At 38.2% G+C, this 18,868-nt stretch overlaps 1 protein-coding gene across 1 annotated transcript; it reads right to left on the reverse strand.

Moving 5' to 3' along the window:
* Positions 1-11,467: 11,467 nt before the first annotated feature.
* Positions 11,468-15,187, reverse strand: LOC104096169 (uncharacterized). Its single transcript, XM_070179929.1, has 4 exons — positions 15,155-15,187; positions 14,400-14,451; positions 12,965-13,221; positions 11,468-12,787 (listed from the first exon to the last, which is right to left on the reverse strand). The coding sequence occupies exons 1-4, from the start codon at positions 15,185-15,187 to the stop codon at positions 11,468-11,470; spliced, it is 1,662 nt and encodes a 553-aa protein (XP_070036030.1).
* Positions 15,188-18,868: the final 3,681 nt, after the last annotated feature.

The raw sequence follows: 18,868 nt of genomic DNA on the forward strand, positions 1-18,868 counted from the left end.
CATATGATAGGTCGGCATGATACTTCCGGAGCATAGATGCATGGAAAATCGGATGATCTCCTGATAGGCTAGGAGGCAATGCAAGCTTATAAGCAACCTCTCCAACTCAACTCAACACCTCAAATGGGCCTATAAACCTTGGACTCAACTTCCCTTTTTTCCCAAATCTCTTTATTCCCTTCATCGGCGAAACTTTCAAGAGAACTTTTTCACCTACCATAAATGATAAATCACGCGCTTTCTCATCCGCGTAACTCTTCTGTCTGGACTGTGCTGTACGAAGTCGCTCCTGAATCAACTTTACCTTTTCCAAGTCATCTTTCACCAAATTAGTACCATATAACTTAGACTCACCGGGCTCAAACTATCCTATTGGCGAACGACATCGCCGACCATACAAAGCCTCAAATAGAGCCATCTCGATGCTGGATTGGTAACTGTAATTATAAGCAAACTCGGCCAAAGGCAAGAAACGATCCCACTGACCTCCAAAGTCAATCACACATGCCCTGAGCATATCCTTCAAAATATGAATTGTCCGTTCTGACTGCCGTCGGTTTGCGGATGAAAGGCTGTGCTGAGCTCTACACGAGTCCCCAATTCACTCTGTACTGCTCTCCAGAAATGTGAAGTAAACTGAGGGCATCTATCTGATATGATTAGAAATTGGCACACCGTGCAACCGAACTATATCCTGAATATATATCTGGGCCAACCTTTCTAAAGTATACGTAGTCGTAACAAGAATAAAGTGTGCCGACTTGGTCAACCTGTCGACAATGACCCAAACTGCATCAAACTTTCGCAAGGTCTGCGGGAACCCAACTACAAGTCCATAGTGATGCATTCCCATTTCCACTATGGTATAGTCATCTGCTGAAGTAGGCCACCTGGCCTCTGGTGCTCATATTTAACTTGCTGGCAATTTAGACACCTGGCTACATACTCAACTATGTCCTTTTTCATTCGTCGCCACCACTAATGCTGCCTCAGGTCACGATACATCTTCGTAGCACCTGGATGAATAGAATACCAAGAACTGTGTGCTTCCTCTAGGATCTTTATTCTCAGTCCATTCACATTAGGAACACATAGAAGATCCTAGAGTCGCACAACACCATCCACTCCAATAGTAACTTCCTTGGCACCACCCCGTAGTGCCGTTTCTCGAAGAACCATTAAGTGTGGATCAACATACTGGCAAGCCTTGATCTGCTCAAATAGTGAAGACTGAGCTACAACACATGCAAGAACTAAGCTGGGATCTGAAATATCCAGTCGCACAAGTCTGTTGGCCAAGGACTGAATATCCAAAGCTAATGGCCTCTCCTCTGTTGAAATGAAAGCCAAACTACCCATACTCTCCGCTTTCTACTCAAGGCGTCTGCAACCACATTTGCTTTTCCCGGATGATATAGGATTGTAATATCATAATCTTTCAGTAATTCCAGCCATCTGCGTTGTCTCAGATTTAGGTCCCTCTGCTTGAACAAATGCTGGAAACTGCGATGATCAGTGTAAACTTCACAAGACACCCCATAAAGATAATGCCTCCAAATCTTAAGAGCGTGAACAATCGCAGCTAACTCTAAATCATGTACCGGATAATTCTTCTCGTGGGGCTTCAGCTGACGTGAAGCATATGCAATAACTCGCCCTTCCTGCATCAATACACAACCCAAGCCAACGCGTGAATCATCACAATACACTGTATACATCCCCGAACCGGAAGGCAACACTAACACTGGTGTTGTAGTCAATGTTGTCTTGAGCTTCTGAAAGCTCACCTCACAATCATCAGACCATTGGAACGGAGCACCATTCTTGGTTAATTTGGTCAAAGGTGCTGCAATAGACGAAACACCCTCTACGAATCGACGATAATAATCTGCTAAACCCAGAAAACTCCTGATCTCAGTCGCCGAAGTGGGATGATGCCAATTCTGAACTGCCTCAATCTTTTTGGGATCAAGCTTAATACCCCCGCCCGATACAATATGCCCCAAAAATTCTACAGACTCTAACCAAAAATCACATTTAGAGAACTTAGCATATAGCTTTTGTTCCCGCAACGTTTGAAGCACTACTCTCATATGTTGCTCGTGCTCCTCCTTACTGCGCGAGTAGATCAAGATGTCATCAATGAAGACAATGACAAACGAATCAATATATGGCCTGAATACCATGTTCATCAAATCCATGAATGCTGCCGGGGCGTTAGTTAAACCGAAGAACATCACCAGAAACTCATAATGACCATATCTAGACTGAAAAGCAGTCTTCGGAACATCCGAATCCTGAATCTTCAATTGATGGTAACCCGACCTCAAGTCGATCTTAGAGAACACCCTAGCACCCTACAACTGATGAAATAGATAATCAATACGCGAAAACGGGTACTTGTTCTTAATAGTGACTTTGTTCAATTGGAGATAATCAATACACATCCGCATTGTTCCATCCTTCTTCTTCACAAATAATACTGGTGTACCCCAAGGCGATACACTCGGTCTGACAAACCCTTTGGCTAGTAACTCCTCAAGCTATTCTTTCAACTCTTTCGGAGCCAAGTCAATACAGAAATCAATATCACGATCGGGTGGCACACCTGGAAGATCTGAAGGAAATACATCAGAGAACTCCCGGACTACAGGCACTGAATCAATAGCAGGAGTCTCTGCAGTAGTATCCCGAACATAAGCTAGATAAGCTAACAACCCTTCTCAATCATGTATTGAGCCTTTATAAAAGAAATAACTAGATTAAATGAACTAACAGACAAACCCTTCCACTCCAGCTTAGGAAATGCTGGAATAGCCAAGGTAACAGTCTTGGCATAACAATCTAGAATAGCATGATATGGAGATAACCAGTCCATGCCCAGAATAATTTCAAAATTGATCATCTCAAGCAATAAGAGATCTTCTCTAGTTTCATAACCACAGAATGTAATAATACAGGACCGGTAGATCCGGTTCACAATAATAGAATCGCCCACAGGAGTGGACACATAAATAGGAGTACTCAAGGACTCACGAGAAAAACCCAAGAATGGAGCAAATACAGATGACACATATCAGTATGTAGATCCTAGATCAAATAATACTGAGGCATCTTTACCGCAAACAGAAATAATACCTGTAATCACGACATCGGAGGCCTCTGCATCTGGTCTAGCCGGAAAAGCATAGAACCGAGCTAGATCGCTAACTGGCTGGCCTCCACTGGCTGACCTACACCTCTAGGACGACCCCTACCCACCTGTCCTCCACCTCTTGGTGGTCGGACAACTGGTGGAGCAACTGGTCCGGTAATCATAGGTTGCTGACCCTGTTGCACTAGTTTACCCCGAAGCCTAGGGCAAAATCTCTGTATGTGACTGGGTGCGATGGGCTGCTGACTAAGTGTCTGGCCCTGGGGACCTTAATACCCACTGGGAGGGCCCTGAATAGCTGGCGGGCGATAAGAACTCTCTAGTATAGCACTGAGATAAGGTCGCACTAGAGCACCTCGAGAAGGCGGTGGTGCTGGATATGGGGTCCTGCTGGACTGCCCTCTCACGAACTGACCTCTGCCCCCAGACGGAGCACCTTTGAACTCTCCAGAATACCTGAACCGCTTATCTCTCATAACCTACTCTCGGCTCCGCTGACATACACCCTCAATCTTGCGGGCTATCTCCACGACTAGCTCATAAGAAGTACCTATTTCAACCTCTCTAGCCATGGTGGCCTGAATGCCAGTATGTAAACCCGCAACAAACCTCTGCACTCTCCCCGCCTCAGTAGGGAGTATCATAAGTGCATGGCGAGATAACTTAGAAAACATTGCCTCATAATCGGTCACTGACATCTGACCCTGTTGGAGCTGCTCAAACTGAAACCTCAACTCTTCCCTCTGGGAGGGTGGAATATACCTGTCCAGGAAGATACGGGTGAACTTGTCCCACGTCAAGGGAGGAGAATTTGCTGGTTTGCCAAGAACATAAGATTGCCACCATCTACGAGCTTTTCCCTCTAGCTGAAAAGTAGCAAAGTCTGCCCCTTGAGACTCCAATATCCTCATGTTGTATAGTCTATCCTTGCACTGATCAATGAAATCCTGGGGATCCTCATGTCCCTAACCCCGAAAGACAGGAGGATGTAGTCTAGTCCATCTGTCCAATAGTTTCTGAGGATCTGCGGCTGCAGCTGGCTTGGGCTCAGGTGTAGCTGATGCCACTGGCTAGGATCCACCCAGGGGTAGTGCACCCTGGGTCTGATATATAGCAGATGCTTGCCCATGAGCCTGCGCGGTAGGGGTCTGTGCTCCCCCGCCCGCCTGGGATGTGGCTGGGTCTGCCGAAAATAAATCGGCCCGAGTCATATTGTCCATGAACCGCAACATATGACCCATAACATCCTGGAATCCCGGTGCAGATGTGAAATCCACCGGAGTTGGCTCTGCCACAGGCACCTCACCCTGTTCCTCAATAATGGGATTCTCTGCTGGACCCACTGGCGGCATAACTGGAACAGTCCTGGGACGTCCTCGCCCTCTACCACGGGCTGGAGCCCTCCCTCGGCCTCTGCCTTGGCCTCTAGCAACTGGGGGAATAGCTCTTCCCTGGTGTGGAACCACATTAGAGCGCGTTCTCACCATCTGTGAGAGAATAAGAGAAGGATATTTAGTACTACATTAGTTGCACAATGGAATATGAAGAAAGGTAGTTTCCTAACACCCTATAGCCTCTCGAAGATAAGTACAGACGTCTCCGTACCGATCCGCAAGACTCTATTAGGTCTGCTCATAACTTGTGAGACCTACGTGAACCTAGTGCTCCGATACCATGTTGTCACAACCCAATTTCACCCATAGGTCGTGATGGTGCCCAACACTACAGCTAGGCAAGCCAACAAATAAATTAAACATATATCAATTATTTTCAGAATAATTTTCTAAGTAATTTTATTCTTGTACTAGCAATATTAAAGAGAATATAAAAGATACTGATTAGTTTAAATTCCAGAAAAAAATAATAATACAATTCTAAATTCTACCAATGTGTGCGCCAAGACCTGGTGTCACAAGTGTTTGAGCATCTATTAGATTATACAAAAATTCAAATACTGTCTGAAATAAAATAGACAGAATGTAAATATAAGAAAAGACACTGGTAGCTGCAGAATGGCTCAGAAAGGCAGCTCATTACTATGCCTCTGGATAACGTGAGTGTAAGATGATAGGTCCCCTACTAGTACTTGCCTCAGGTCCTACACAAAAAGTGCAACAAGAGTAGTATGAGTACGTAAACAATGTGTACCCAGTAAGTATCAAGCCTAATCTCGAAGTGGTAGAGATGAGATGGCCGACTTTGACACTCACTATGGGTCAATAATAATAATTGAAATAAAACTAGAATATCTAAATCAGCACGATTCACAGAATATAACAATAATTTGTTTAACCAGCAGAAATAATTAAATTCCTTCAATTTCAAAAATTCTCAATATATTAATTAAATTTTTTCAATTCCCAATAAATTTCCAATTTATTAATTAGTCTTATTTACAGGAATAACAATAATTCCTTAACAAGCAAGGATATAATTCATTAAATTCCAAAAACTTTCAATTTATCAATTAGCTTCACAAGCTACAATAAACTATCAAAGTATCGTGTAATTATTATTATTAAGCACGACTTCTGCCAAGGTCATACGGCCCGATCCAGAGTATCGTGTACACTGCCGAGGGACGTGCGGTGCAATCCATAGATGCATTTATCCTGCCGAGGCATTCGGCCCGCTCCGCCAGAAAGGAGGACATTTTCTTATGTACCTCCGGAAGATGAGTATATTTATTATAAGATAAATTTGGGAGGAAGAACAATTTCTCTTAACAATTAATTAATTTAAATAGAAAATCAAGCATATGTGTAACGACCCGGCCAGTTGTTCCGAGACCTATAGCCCTGTTTTCCCATTCCTACTTCTTTATGTGTTGTTCAGTGGTGTTGAGTTGTATCGAGTTAGAAGGTTTGGGTCCGGAATAGTTTTAGAGTGAAATGAACACTTAGTCTCTTAGTTAGAAAGTTAAGTTAGAAAGGTCAACCGGAAGTTGACTTATGAGTAAACGAATTCGGATGTGAATTTTTATGATTCGATTAGCTTCGTTGGATGATTTTAGACTTAGGAGTGTGTCCGGAATATAATTTGGAGGTCCGTGGTAGAATTAGGCTTGAATTGGCGAAAGTTGAAAGTTTAAAAGTTCTTAGACTTGACTCCGAGGTTGATTTGGTGTTTTGATGTTGTTTTGGGTGTTCCGAAGGTTCGACTAAGTTCGGGTAGTGATATATGAATTTTTGGAATTACTGGTTGAGGTCCCGAGGGCCTCGGGTGAGTTTCGGATAGGTTTGGGTTGTGTTGCGCTCGTCCTTCTTATGTTTCGACATTGTTTCTTCAAGCATAAATGATATCATATTGAAATAATGAGCTCTGATTTCCTTTTTGATTAAAGCATTAGATCTATATCATAATTACGGACCCGTAGCAAAAATAATCGTCGAATTTGGACATCGTATGAGGATTTTATGGTCATTTTACTAAGAATTAGATTGCCAGATTTTTCAGATTAATTACGAAATTACCACTGACGGTGTATTTAAAAATCTGCACTATTTGCGAATATTAAAACCTACATATCTCCTTCATTATAAGGTCAAATTGAGTGATTCAAAAGCCTAACTTCGACTAGAATTTCACAAGGAATCCATTGGAGGCATAAAAAGCGAGTTACGGGATCATTTGGCATGAGAAACGAGGCAGAATAACTGGCAGAAAAATATATAAAACGAGGGTTTGTTCATTCGGTCATATTTTGAATTGGGGAGCTCGGATTTGGGCGATTTTGGGGGCAATTTTCACCATAAGAATTGAGGTAAGTGTTCTCTACTCAGTTTTGGTTATATTTCATGAATCCATCTTCGTTTTTGGGATTTTATTGATGATTTCAAAGTGAAATTGAGGGAGTTAGGGTTTGAGTTTTGGAGAGTTTAAGTGAGGATTTGAGGGACCAAACGGAGTCCGATTTTGATGAATTTTATATGGTTAGACTCGGGAGAGGACGACGTTTATTATTTTGCCATTTTTGATTGATTTCGAGACATGGTCCTGGGGGCCGGGTTTTGGCCGATTTTAGATTTTTGGCATATTTTGTAGTTTTTATATTGGAATTCGATTTGTTAGCCTATGTTGATGGTATTAATCTGATTATGGTTAGATTTGGGGCTTTTGGAGACCGAATCCATAGACGAGGGCATCTCAGAGTAGGATTTTACGCTGTTAAGGTAAGTAACAGTTTTAACTCTGGCTTTGAGGGTATAAACCGGAAGATTTGATATCACGTGATTGTTTGAAAGTGATACCTACACTAAGTGACATGCGTGTGGGTGTATACCTTGAGGGATTGAGAGTTGGTCCGTCCCGTGAGGCCTCCTGGCCATCATCTGTGTTTACATAGTTACTTGTTGTTGAACTTGTCTGCCTTCATGTTAGAGATCATGCTTAGGCTTTATTCATGCTCACATTATTTGTACTCAGTCATAGAAATTATTGTACATATTTACCTCAATCTCTATTATTTTGCTGATATGTTGTGATACTTGATATGGGTTGTGTCCCCTTGTTGGTGGTGCATTGTGAGGCTAGTGAGGTACATGATTGAGTGAGGCCAAGGGCCTGATTGTGAGGATATTAATACCATAGCGCGTGAGTTGTCCGCGTAGCACGTGAGTTGACCGTGCGGGTCCAGGTATTGATGCCATAGAGCGTGAGTTGTACGCGTAGCACATGAGTTGACAGTGCGGATCCAGGTATTGATATGATGGCACGTGAGTTGTCCGTGCTTAGCGCTTGGACGTTGGGAGCCCCTCCGGAGTTTGTACACACCCCCAGTGAGCGTAGAGTGTTGAGTGTTCTGAGTATGAGTGTCGAGTGCGAGTGATGAGTGATGGAGTGACATTACTGTGAGGTTGTATTTATTTGTGTTGTTGCTGCATTCATCTGTTAAGCTTCCTTGTGGCATTTACTGAGTTATGGAATTTACCTGTTTATTTCTATTTATTTTTAAATTGTGAAAAATGAATAATTGGACTGTTTTACTTAGCTCGTCACTACTGCTCAGTTCCTTAGTTATTTCTGTTACTACTGAGTCGGTTGTACTCATACTACACCCGGCACTTTATGTGCAGATCCAGGTGAGTTAGAGCGCGGTGATCGTTGAGTTCAGGCCGGCTATCTTTGAAGACTGCAAGGTAGCTGTTAGCGTCCGCAGGACCTTGTTACTCCTCTTGCTATTTCTTCTTTTGGACAGTTAGACAACTTATATATCTTAGTTCATAGTTTTAGATGCTCATGACTTAGTGATACCCCGATGTTTGGGGCTCGTTTCCGTATTTTCTATATTATATTTAGAGTTGATTTAGTTTATGAGAAATTCAAATGTTGGTATTGTTTTATTAAATTCTTATAATTGATTTAGTAGTAATATTTTGGGAAATGGGCTTGCCTTGTAACACGATAGGCGCCATCACGACCATGGTTAGATTTTGGGTCGTGACAATATGAGATTTTCATCCTTTAATATTTTTATCGAACAATTCACATATATATATATATATATATATATATATATATATATATATATATATATATATAAAGTAATATTAATTAAACAAAAAATATAATTTACACAAGTAATTCATGCTTTGAGTCCTAAATTACCCGGACTTTAGCATTAATAGTAGCTACGTACGGACTCTCGTCACCTCGTGTGTACGTAGCCCCCATAATTAACATCAATTATTACTTTAATTACCTATGGGGTAATTTCCCCCTCACAAGATTGGACAAGAAACTTACCTCGTCTTGCTCCGATTTAATCCATTAGTAGGCCTTTTCCTCGATTATCCAACTTTGATTTGCTCGAATCTAACCAAAAATAATTCGATACAGTCACCAAAAATTATAGAATCAATTTCATAAGAAAATACTACATTTTCAATAAAAATTCCGAAATTAATTAAAAAATCGTCTGTGGGTCCCACATCTCGGAATCCGGCGAAAGTTACGAAATCCGACAACTCATTCAATTACGAGTCCAACCATACCAGTTTTACTCAAATCCGACTCTGAATCGATACCGAAATCTCAAAAATTAGTTTCTATGAGATTTCTAAAAATTTCTCAAATTTCCATCTCCATACACTAATTAAATGGTGAAAATAATGATATATCCGTATATATTGACCAAATCCGAGTTAGAATCACTTACCCAAATATTTTTTCTTGAAAATCTGTCAAAAATCGCTTCTGCTCAAGCTCAAGTTCGTCAAAAATAGCAAATGGGACGAAGTTTTCTCCTTTATAATCTGCCGAGGCAGCCTTCGGAACTGGGCCTCGATCGTGGCTTCGATCATGGCCCTTGAGCCTGGGCCTCGATATAAAAAAGTCAACTCCCTGGTCAAACTTCCAAACTTAAATTCTTGTTTTAGCCATTTCAAGCCTAATTTAACTACGGACTTCCAAATAAAATTCCGAACACGCTCCTAAGTCCAAAATCACCATACGGAGCTGTTGGAATTGTCAAAATTCTATTCCGGGGTTGTTTTGACCGAAGTAAAACTTGGCCTTTTAAAGCCAACTTGAGGAACCAAATATTCCGATTTCAACCCAAACACTTCCAAATCCCGAACCAACCATCCTCGCAAGTCATAAATCATTAAAAGCACATACGGAAAGTTTTATTTTAGGGAATGAGGTTCTAAAAGTCAAAATGACCGGTTGGATCATTACACTTAGTGTGACCACAACAGAGTCTCTAGAAACTAATGCAACAATATCTGCACAAGAGACAACTCCAGGGCATTCAGCTTCAACTATTTTCTTCACATCATCAATGAATGAGAAGCCTCTGTGTTTGAATAGGGATAGCCACTTTTTCAGTCTGGTTTTTTGTGCTCGAAGTGAAATTCAGGAGCATAGATCCATCACAACCCTGTAAAATCCCAAAAGAAGATAAAAAAAAATAATTTCACTAGTTCAAGAATGGTAGTGAAGGGGAACCTTGGCGTAGCTGGTAAAGTTGTTGTCATGTGACCAAGAGGTCACGGGTTCGAGCCGTGAAAATAGTCTCTTGCAGAATGCAGGGTAAGGTTGCGTATAATAGATCGTTGTGGTCCGGCCCTTCCCCGGACCCCGCGCATAGCAGGAGCTTGGTTCACTTGGCTGCCCTTCAAGAATCGCAGTAACTATTGAGTGAATATAAAGCCTGCATAAATGTGAAACACTTACCTTTACAAAACAATCGTGAAATTGCAGTCTGAGCAAGGCTGCTGCAAGAGATGGAGTATTTGGGATGTGCTTTTGGACATAATCTTGAATTATCTTCTCTGCTTTTGGACAGCTCTTTGCATAAAAGTTGAGCTGTAACTAAGCATGGCAAGAACCAACTATTCCTAGTAGAATACATAACACTAGAAAATTACCCAAATAGCCAAATTTAGCCATTTTAATTATAAGTTTTTTTGCAACTTTGATTTGAAAGATGTCTCTCTTTCTTTGTTCGAGTTGCTACACACACATCTAATCCAAACGGATTGCAGAGAATTTATAGGCACATTGCTTTAGCTAACTTGCGTTAGTTTGTCATTTTCCATCTTTTTTATTACATAAGAAAATTGATTTGTTATTGTATGTCTCTTTCATATAGTTAGATTCAAATGTCATGATCATACTAACCAACCTCTCATATATATTAGACAGTAAGTAGACACTTAAACTAATATTCTTTTGCAAAAACTCTGATAATAATCATGGATATTAGTACCTGCTACTGGAGATACAACTACCTTCGTAATGGTGCATGGGAGTTCCAAGTTCTTATGATAATAGGTAGTAATACCTGCTACAATATTTGACATATATACAAGTTGATACCTATTCATATTCTAGTCAGGGGCGGAGTTAGAAGCAGGTTCGACTGAATCCAAGCTTTGCTGTAATAACATATTTGTGTTAAGAACATTTATACCAGTTGATACCTATTCATAGGGGTGTCAAACGGGCGGGTCGGATATGAGCGTGTCGAAAACGTATAAATTATCCGACCCGACCCATATTTAATACGGATAAAAAACAGGTTTACCCGACGGATAATATGGATATCCATATTATCAATGGCTTCTTGAATATGATTACCTTTGGTAGAATTTCTAGTCTCTTAAATGTAAAAGTTAAACCCATTAATTATCCATTTGGTTATCCATTTTTTAAGTAGATAATATGCTTCTTATCCATATTTGACCCGTTTTGAAAAAGTTCATTATCCAACCCAGTGGCGGACCCAGGATTTTTATCAAGCGGGTTTAAAATACGAAGAAGCAAATATATAAAGAGGTCAACAAAAAAATATATTAATAAAATATATTATTACAACTGTCCTCTATGAGTTTTCATTTCCTGAAACGTATTCATAATAGTCTCATCAGAAATGGTATTAAATATTTTTCTTTCTACATAAGGTACCAAACAACTGCTCATGAATTCGTCATTCATTTGGTTTCGCAATTCACTCTTGATCAACTTCATCGCCGAAAAAGTTCTTTCAACGGTAGCAGTGGCAACAGGTAGAAGCAAAGCAAATTTCACAAGGCGAAACACAAATGGATAATTCAAATGCTTCTTTGTCTTAACTAGTGTTTCAAAAAGATCAACAAGTCCTTGTAGATTTGAGAACTTTTTATCAACATCACGAACATCAACAATATAAGTTTCAAGCTGATTCTTGAGTGTAACCGTTATATTCTCAGAAAAATCATCAGGATATAATTCAGCCATCCTCAATATCTTGTTTATGTCAAAACTGGAAAATGAGTCAACTCGATTTAAACAAGCTACTCCAACAAGCAAGTTCGTTGTCACCTCATTAAAACGAGCATTGAGTTCTTGAACTTGCCAATCAATAATCTTAAAAAATATATCAACACGATAGTGATGTAAAATAGTATAATCAGCAACTTTACGTCGAGATCTTCTAGAGTTAACATAGAGGTCATCAAAGTTTGGTATCAAAATATTATACTTGACACAAAATGCAGATACCTTATCAATAAGTGAATCCCATTCTTCTTCTCTTAGCTTTTGCAACCGTCTCTTTGCCACTTCAACAAGTAGAATAGCATTTTCAATATTTTGCTCCTTTTTTTGTAAGGATGTATTAAGCTCATTTGTGATCCCCAAAACATCTCTCATTAGGTGCAACATGAAAGCAACCTCAAATGTTTGACAACTGCTAAGATATCCCTTTGCCTTAGCTCTTTCTTCTAAAGTCCGGGCATCAACAACAATAGTATCAAGAACATCAATAATTGAGCCAAACATAGAAATAAAGTTCTTAAAAGATTTGTAGTGCGAATCCCAACAAGTATCTGCGGCTCTAGCAAGACCAAGTTCTTGATTCAAACCCCTACCAGTTTCAAGTTCACCCATGTCTAATGCCTCTTGAACTTTTTCTGCTTGAGATTCTCGAAGATCATCCATACGTTTAAAAGAACCTCCCACTATATTCAATATATTAGAAACCAACAATACAAGTTCTCCCACTTCAAGACACTTTTTGGATACCGCAACAAGAGTCAATTGAAGTTGGTGTGCAAAACAATGAATGGAATAAGCAGATTTACTTTCTTGTTGAATCAAAGTTTTGAGGCCACGTAAATCACCTTGCATGTTGCTTGCTCCATCATAGCACTGTCCACACACATAAGATAAACTCAAAGAATGTTGAGCAAGGTAATCAAAAATTGCTTTCTTTAAACACAAAGAAGTAGTATTACGAACATGAACGATCCCAATAAAATGCTCCCCCACAGATCCGCATCTATTAACATATCGCATGATAATAGCTAATTGCTATTTGCGTGATACATCACATGATTCATCAACTAGCAATGCAAAAAAGTCTCCATTTAGATCGTCCATAATTGCTTTAACTGTTTCAATTTTACATGCAATGATAATGTCTTTCTGAATTTTATGAGAAGTCAACTGATCATTCTTTGGAGCCTTTTTCAACACAAGATCACGAATTTTATCGCACCTCTCTACATACCATGAAAGAATATCAAGAAAGTTACCCTTGTTTAATGATGATTCATCTTCACGATGTCCACGGAATGCCAATCCTTGATTCAATAGGAGTCTCACCACCTCAATTGAAGACTTCAAGCGAATTTTGTATTCGAGCTTGGTTTGAGTGGATTACCTATCAAATGAAGTTTGAATTGACTGTTTTTGTTTTAATAGATCTTCACATTTCCTTTTTGCCTGATTATGAATACTGCTCGACCCATGCATATCTAATCTGTTCTTTTTGTGCCAGCTCTTAAATCCTAAACTTGAAAATACATCACCTCCACCTTGATGAATGCCTTCATCTTGAAATAAGTAACAATACAAACAGTAAGCTGCATCTTCAATCACACTATACTCCAACCAATTATGATATCCTTTAAACCATTTAGGATTGAAACGACGCTTTAAGCCCGAAAAATCTCTTTGAGGAAACTTATGATATCAGGGTTGGCAAGGACCTCTTCGGAGGTATTCTCTTCTAATCTCATCATGCTCATTTGGATGAAAGTCTCTAATGGGTAATCTCTCCTTTGGATCAGTCTTTAAAGAATCGAGATCTATTCCTTGTCTTTATTTTTTAGAGGATTGAGGTTGTTCTACTAATTGGTTCAAATTTTCTTCCACGGGAGTAACAATTAGAGAGGATGAACTTGATTGTGGCAACTTGGAAGATACCGGAGGATAAAATCTCTTCATTGTAACATAAACTGGATTACCAAATTAGAATTCGAATTAGAAGAATAATTTAATTAAACTTAAATTTAAACTAACATTTATTCATTCTTCACCAATAATTTAATTTTCTTTTATTTTACATATCATTATATTATAAAATAGTTAGATGAGATTTTAATCATCATTAAATAGCTTTGGACCACAACTTTGAAAGTTCAAAATGTCTTTACAAGAGTTATTATTTTCATCATAATTTTTCTTGAAGCAACAAAGAGAACAAATAAAAAAATCAGCAATGTAAATTTTAGTGATGGGCAAGTATTTTAAAGCAGATTATTTATATCATGGAATAATTGAGTTAATTGAAAGGAACACCTATATAATGCAGTTAGCCAAACACATATAAATAATACACTCATACACTTAGAAAATAAAATTAATCTGAATCCAATGTGTTATAGTCAATTAGTCATCCCTAAATCACTTAATGATAATTGATAAGATAGACCTAATTTATATGTACAAGAAAAAAAATTAGAAATCAGAGAGAAACCTGAAGGTGATAGTTGATGGTCAGAGAGTGAGAGGCTAATGGCAGGAGACAGCTATGGAAGGAAGCAATATGACCTTGAAATTGAACTAAAAGATTCAGTAGAGAGAGAGAGAAAAGGGAAGGGAGAGAGAGAGAGAGACAACAAGCATTTTTTATGAAATATGCAGAGAAATAGAGAAGGGTTTCGGAATTGGGGCTGTTAGTTTGGGAATGGGTTGGGTCACTGTATTTTAGACATAAACGACGTCGTATTTAAATAGGAAATACGTATTAAAACAAAATAATTCTGACAGGTTTCGAACTCAAGACCTTCGGGAAAATTTGAACCCACTTTGCCAACAGGCTATTCGTCATCAATGTTTTAAGAGGGGTCAAAGTAATTTTTATACATAAAACGTTCTTAGAAATATAAAATATACTTATATATACAGTATTATTTTTCGATGAAGCGGGTTCATTTGAACCCTCTTGACCCTACGTGGGTCCTCCCCTGATTCAACCCATTTTTTAATGGATAATATGGGTGGATAACTGTTTTCTTTTAACCATTTTGCCACCTCTATGGAAAAATGGTTAAAAAAAATAGTTATCCACTAATTAAAAAATGTGTTGGATAATGAACTTTTTAAAAACTGGTCAAATATGGATAAGAACCATATTATCTATTTTCTAAATGGATAACCAACGGATAAATAATGTGTTTAACTTGTAAAAATTGCATTGGGCGCCCTATTTGGTCGCCCTTTTTAACTTACCCGTTTTGTTTTTCCATTTGCATCCATACCCATTTTTTTGTTAAAAGCATTTTAAAAGGACGATTTTGTCCTTCTTTAATAAAAGACTATTGACAAAACTGTAGACTGCAAGGCAAAATTTCAGCATGTTTTGGTATAAAGTTTTAGCAAATGAACTAAATAACTTTAGCATGCATTAAAAAAACTAATTAGAAAATTACATACTGCAAGACAAAAACTTACGCATATTTAGTGTGAAGTTTTAGCAAATGAACTATAAACCTTTAGCTTTTTTAGACTGAAGTTTCGGATAAAACTCATGACAAAACTGTAGACTGCATGATAAAACTTCAAGCATGTTTTGGTACGAAATTTTGGCAAATGAACTAAATAACTTCAGCATGCATTAGCAAAAAGTCATTAGAAAATTACATACTGCAAGACAAAAACTTAAGCATGTTTAGTCTGAAGTTTTAGCAAATGAACTAAAAACTTAAGCATGTTTAGTCTGAAGTTTTAGCAAATGAACTAAAAACTTAAGCATGTTTAGTCTAAAGTTTTAGCGAATAAACTAAAAAACTTAAGCATGTTTAGTCTGAAATTTTAGCAAATGAACTAAATAACTTAAGCATGTTTAGTCTGAAATTTTAGCAAATGAACTAAAAATCTTAAGCATGTTTAGTCTGAAGTTTTAGCAAATGAACTAAAGAACTTAAGCATGTTTAGTCTGAAATTTTAGCAAATGAACTAAAAAACTTAAGCATGTTTAGTCTGAAGTTTTAGCAAATGAACTAAATAACTTAAGCATGTTTAGTCTGAAGTTTAAGCAAATGAACTAAAAAACTTAAGCATGTTTAGTCTGATGTTTTAGCAAATGAACTAAATAACTTCAGCATGTTTAGACTGAAGTTTCGGATAAAAATCATAACAAAACTGTAGACTGCGGGATAAATAACTTCAGCATGCATTAGCATGAAGTTTTAGCTTCAATGTGAAATAACTTCATGCTATATTAGCATGGAGTTTTAACTTCAACATGAAACAACTTCATGCTACATTAGCATGAAGTTTTAGCTTCAAGGTGAAACAACTTCATGCAAGTATGATTCTGAAGATGAATCTAGACAAGCTTATGATTTTTTGATAAAGCTGCTGAGAGGAGAGGAGGAGAGCTTTTTTCACGAATGAGGTAGCAGATCACGCGATTAATGCGTGATGCAGGTTTTATATCTTTTGTCAGAGGTGTAATTGTCATATTATTATAGATTTTTTGTCAGCTGGCTACCAAATCAATAACTTTTAAAAATAGGGTACAAGTTAAAAGATGGCACAAATATAGGGTACGTCTGCAAATCACCCCTTTAACTTTTACATTTGTAAAACCTCAAATTGGGGGTTTCTCAAGTTTGGGAGACTATAAATTCTCCCAAAAGTGATCATATTAAAGAAGTTATGGATAATATTAATATACATATTATCCGCAGTTAATTCATTTTTTATTCGAATTAAACATGGGTCGGGACGGATAATTTATCTATTTTTTGCGTTACTCGCCTTCGACCCGCTCATATCCGACCCAACCCTCCCCTTTGCCACCCCTGCATGTAGTTGTATACCGTCAACAAATAAGTTTGACATTGTTTAATCAGTAGGTAACTTCAAATTTGGCTAGTATATCAACCTTCTCAGAGTGTTTTTACGGTGTGCCTCACACAACTGACATTAGTTGTTTGAAACTTCTTTTTATCTCACACATTTGTGGACTCACATCTTACACATCTGGGTCCACAAAATTCTGAGACCACAAAATTGTGAGACCAAAATGAGGCCTCATACAACTAGTGTCAGTTGTGTGAGGCACAAAATAAAAAAATTCACCTTCTCATACTAATAAGACTAAGAAAAGAGGTACAATAATTTCTTTACCAAGTGGTTAATTGCAATAGATAAAACCTGCCTTAGCTGATTAGCCCGTATCACCAATCAAGAAGTGAATAAATTAATAAATGATAACATTGACAAGCAAAAATACCATAGCTGATAGTCCAAATCACCAAGCAAGAAGTGTTGGGATTGAAGGTTGGTAAATGAAAAATGGAGGGAAGAAATGTAAAGGGAAAGTGAGCTCCCTTATACTTTGGAAAGAGCAATTGTTTCTCAATGATGGTGGAAAGAAAAGGGAATGTGCGTATATTGAGAAAGCGCTTCCCTTGGTGTTAAATGGGTTGGAAAGAAGGTAAGCCTCATGCCGCTGTCGTCGTTCGCTCGGCTTAATTACCAGGACCTGCGCGCAATGTGACCCGGTCCATTTCTTTCCCGAATTATTTTTTAAATTCTTTTCCCAGAATATTTTGAACGTTTTGCAAACTTTTCAAAAATAGTGCCAGAAAATGGCTATAAATATGCCTTGATCGCACAATTTTTCCTTACGAAATTTCTGAACTTCTTCTCTTTCTTCCGCACAAATAAATTCCAGTGTGATTTTCAGCCATTAAGTGGTTCGCTATTCACCGGCGTTTTTGGTACCGATACTATGGTGAGTTAAATCATTCTGTACTGGGAGGATAATATTCCAATACCTCGGGTACTTGAGTGGAATAATTTTCTTAAGGACACACTATGCATTCAGTGGGCTCGATTTTATTCCGAAATATATTTTCAGATTCTGTTTCTGATCATTTACATTTCTGCTTTACTACTCTATTTCATGTTTCTATTTTTGTTACAGAAAATTTATTGTTTCAAAATATATTTTAGAAATATAGATTAATAACAAGAAGTGTATAGATTAATGACTACATAAATTGTAAACATGCCAAGGGAAAGTAATGGAAGATGAGAATGTAGCTAATTCTATTTGTATCCCCCATTCCTGGAAATTATTCAGCATGATCAATGAGAAGATGGATGACTTTACTCGGGAGCTAAAAATGAACTGACCCTTTCAAGCCTATGAAAGATATATTTATCCCAATTTCTAACTTCTATAAAAAGCGGCTCTTGGAATCTTAGTTTTATTTCAAGAAAACCACCAATATACAAGAATAAATGGGAAAAGTACATCAGAAAACATGATACACGCAATGCTTCCTAATCTCACCAAGGTTACACACAAATACAAACACAACAATATTGGAAATTGGGAACAAACACAAAGACTACACTTAACTATTCACAAATGCACATTGTGTCACGACCCAAAATCTGTTAAAGATCATGATGGCGCCGGACACCGCTGTCAGGCAAGCCAATACTAAATAGTTAATTAAATTCTCATTTTAATATTTTTGAAATCGTAAATTTACTTCAATTTTTCTAGTAAAAGATGAATTTACAGAATAAATAACAATGTTTTCCAATTTCAATACTGAACATCCCATAATCATCCCAGAACCCGGTGTCACAAGTACATGAGCATTTTATAGGAATTTAAAATAAAATACAATAACTGTCCGAAATACAAATTTTGACGGCAAAGAAAATACAATACTCAGAAGGAGACTCTGCTGGCTGCGGATCGTAGTAGAGAGTGCAGCTCACCTAAGTCCCCGCAATAACCGCACCTCTGCACCCACAAGGCCTCTAGACATATATGTACCTGCACAAAAATGTGCAGCAAGTGTAGTATGAGTACGTAAATCAACACGTACCCAGTACGTATCCCGCCTAACCCCGAAGAAGTAGTGGCGAGGGGTCGACTTCGACACTTACTATGGGCTATAAATAGGATATCAA

This window comes from Nicotiana tomentosiformis, chromosome 7 (assembly GCF_000390325.3).
Source record: "Nicotiana tomentosiformis chromosome 7, ASM39032v3, whole genome shotgun sequence".
NCBI lineage: Eukaryota > Viridiplantae > Streptophyta > Magnoliopsida > Solanales > Solanaceae > Nicotiana > Nicotiana tomentosiformis.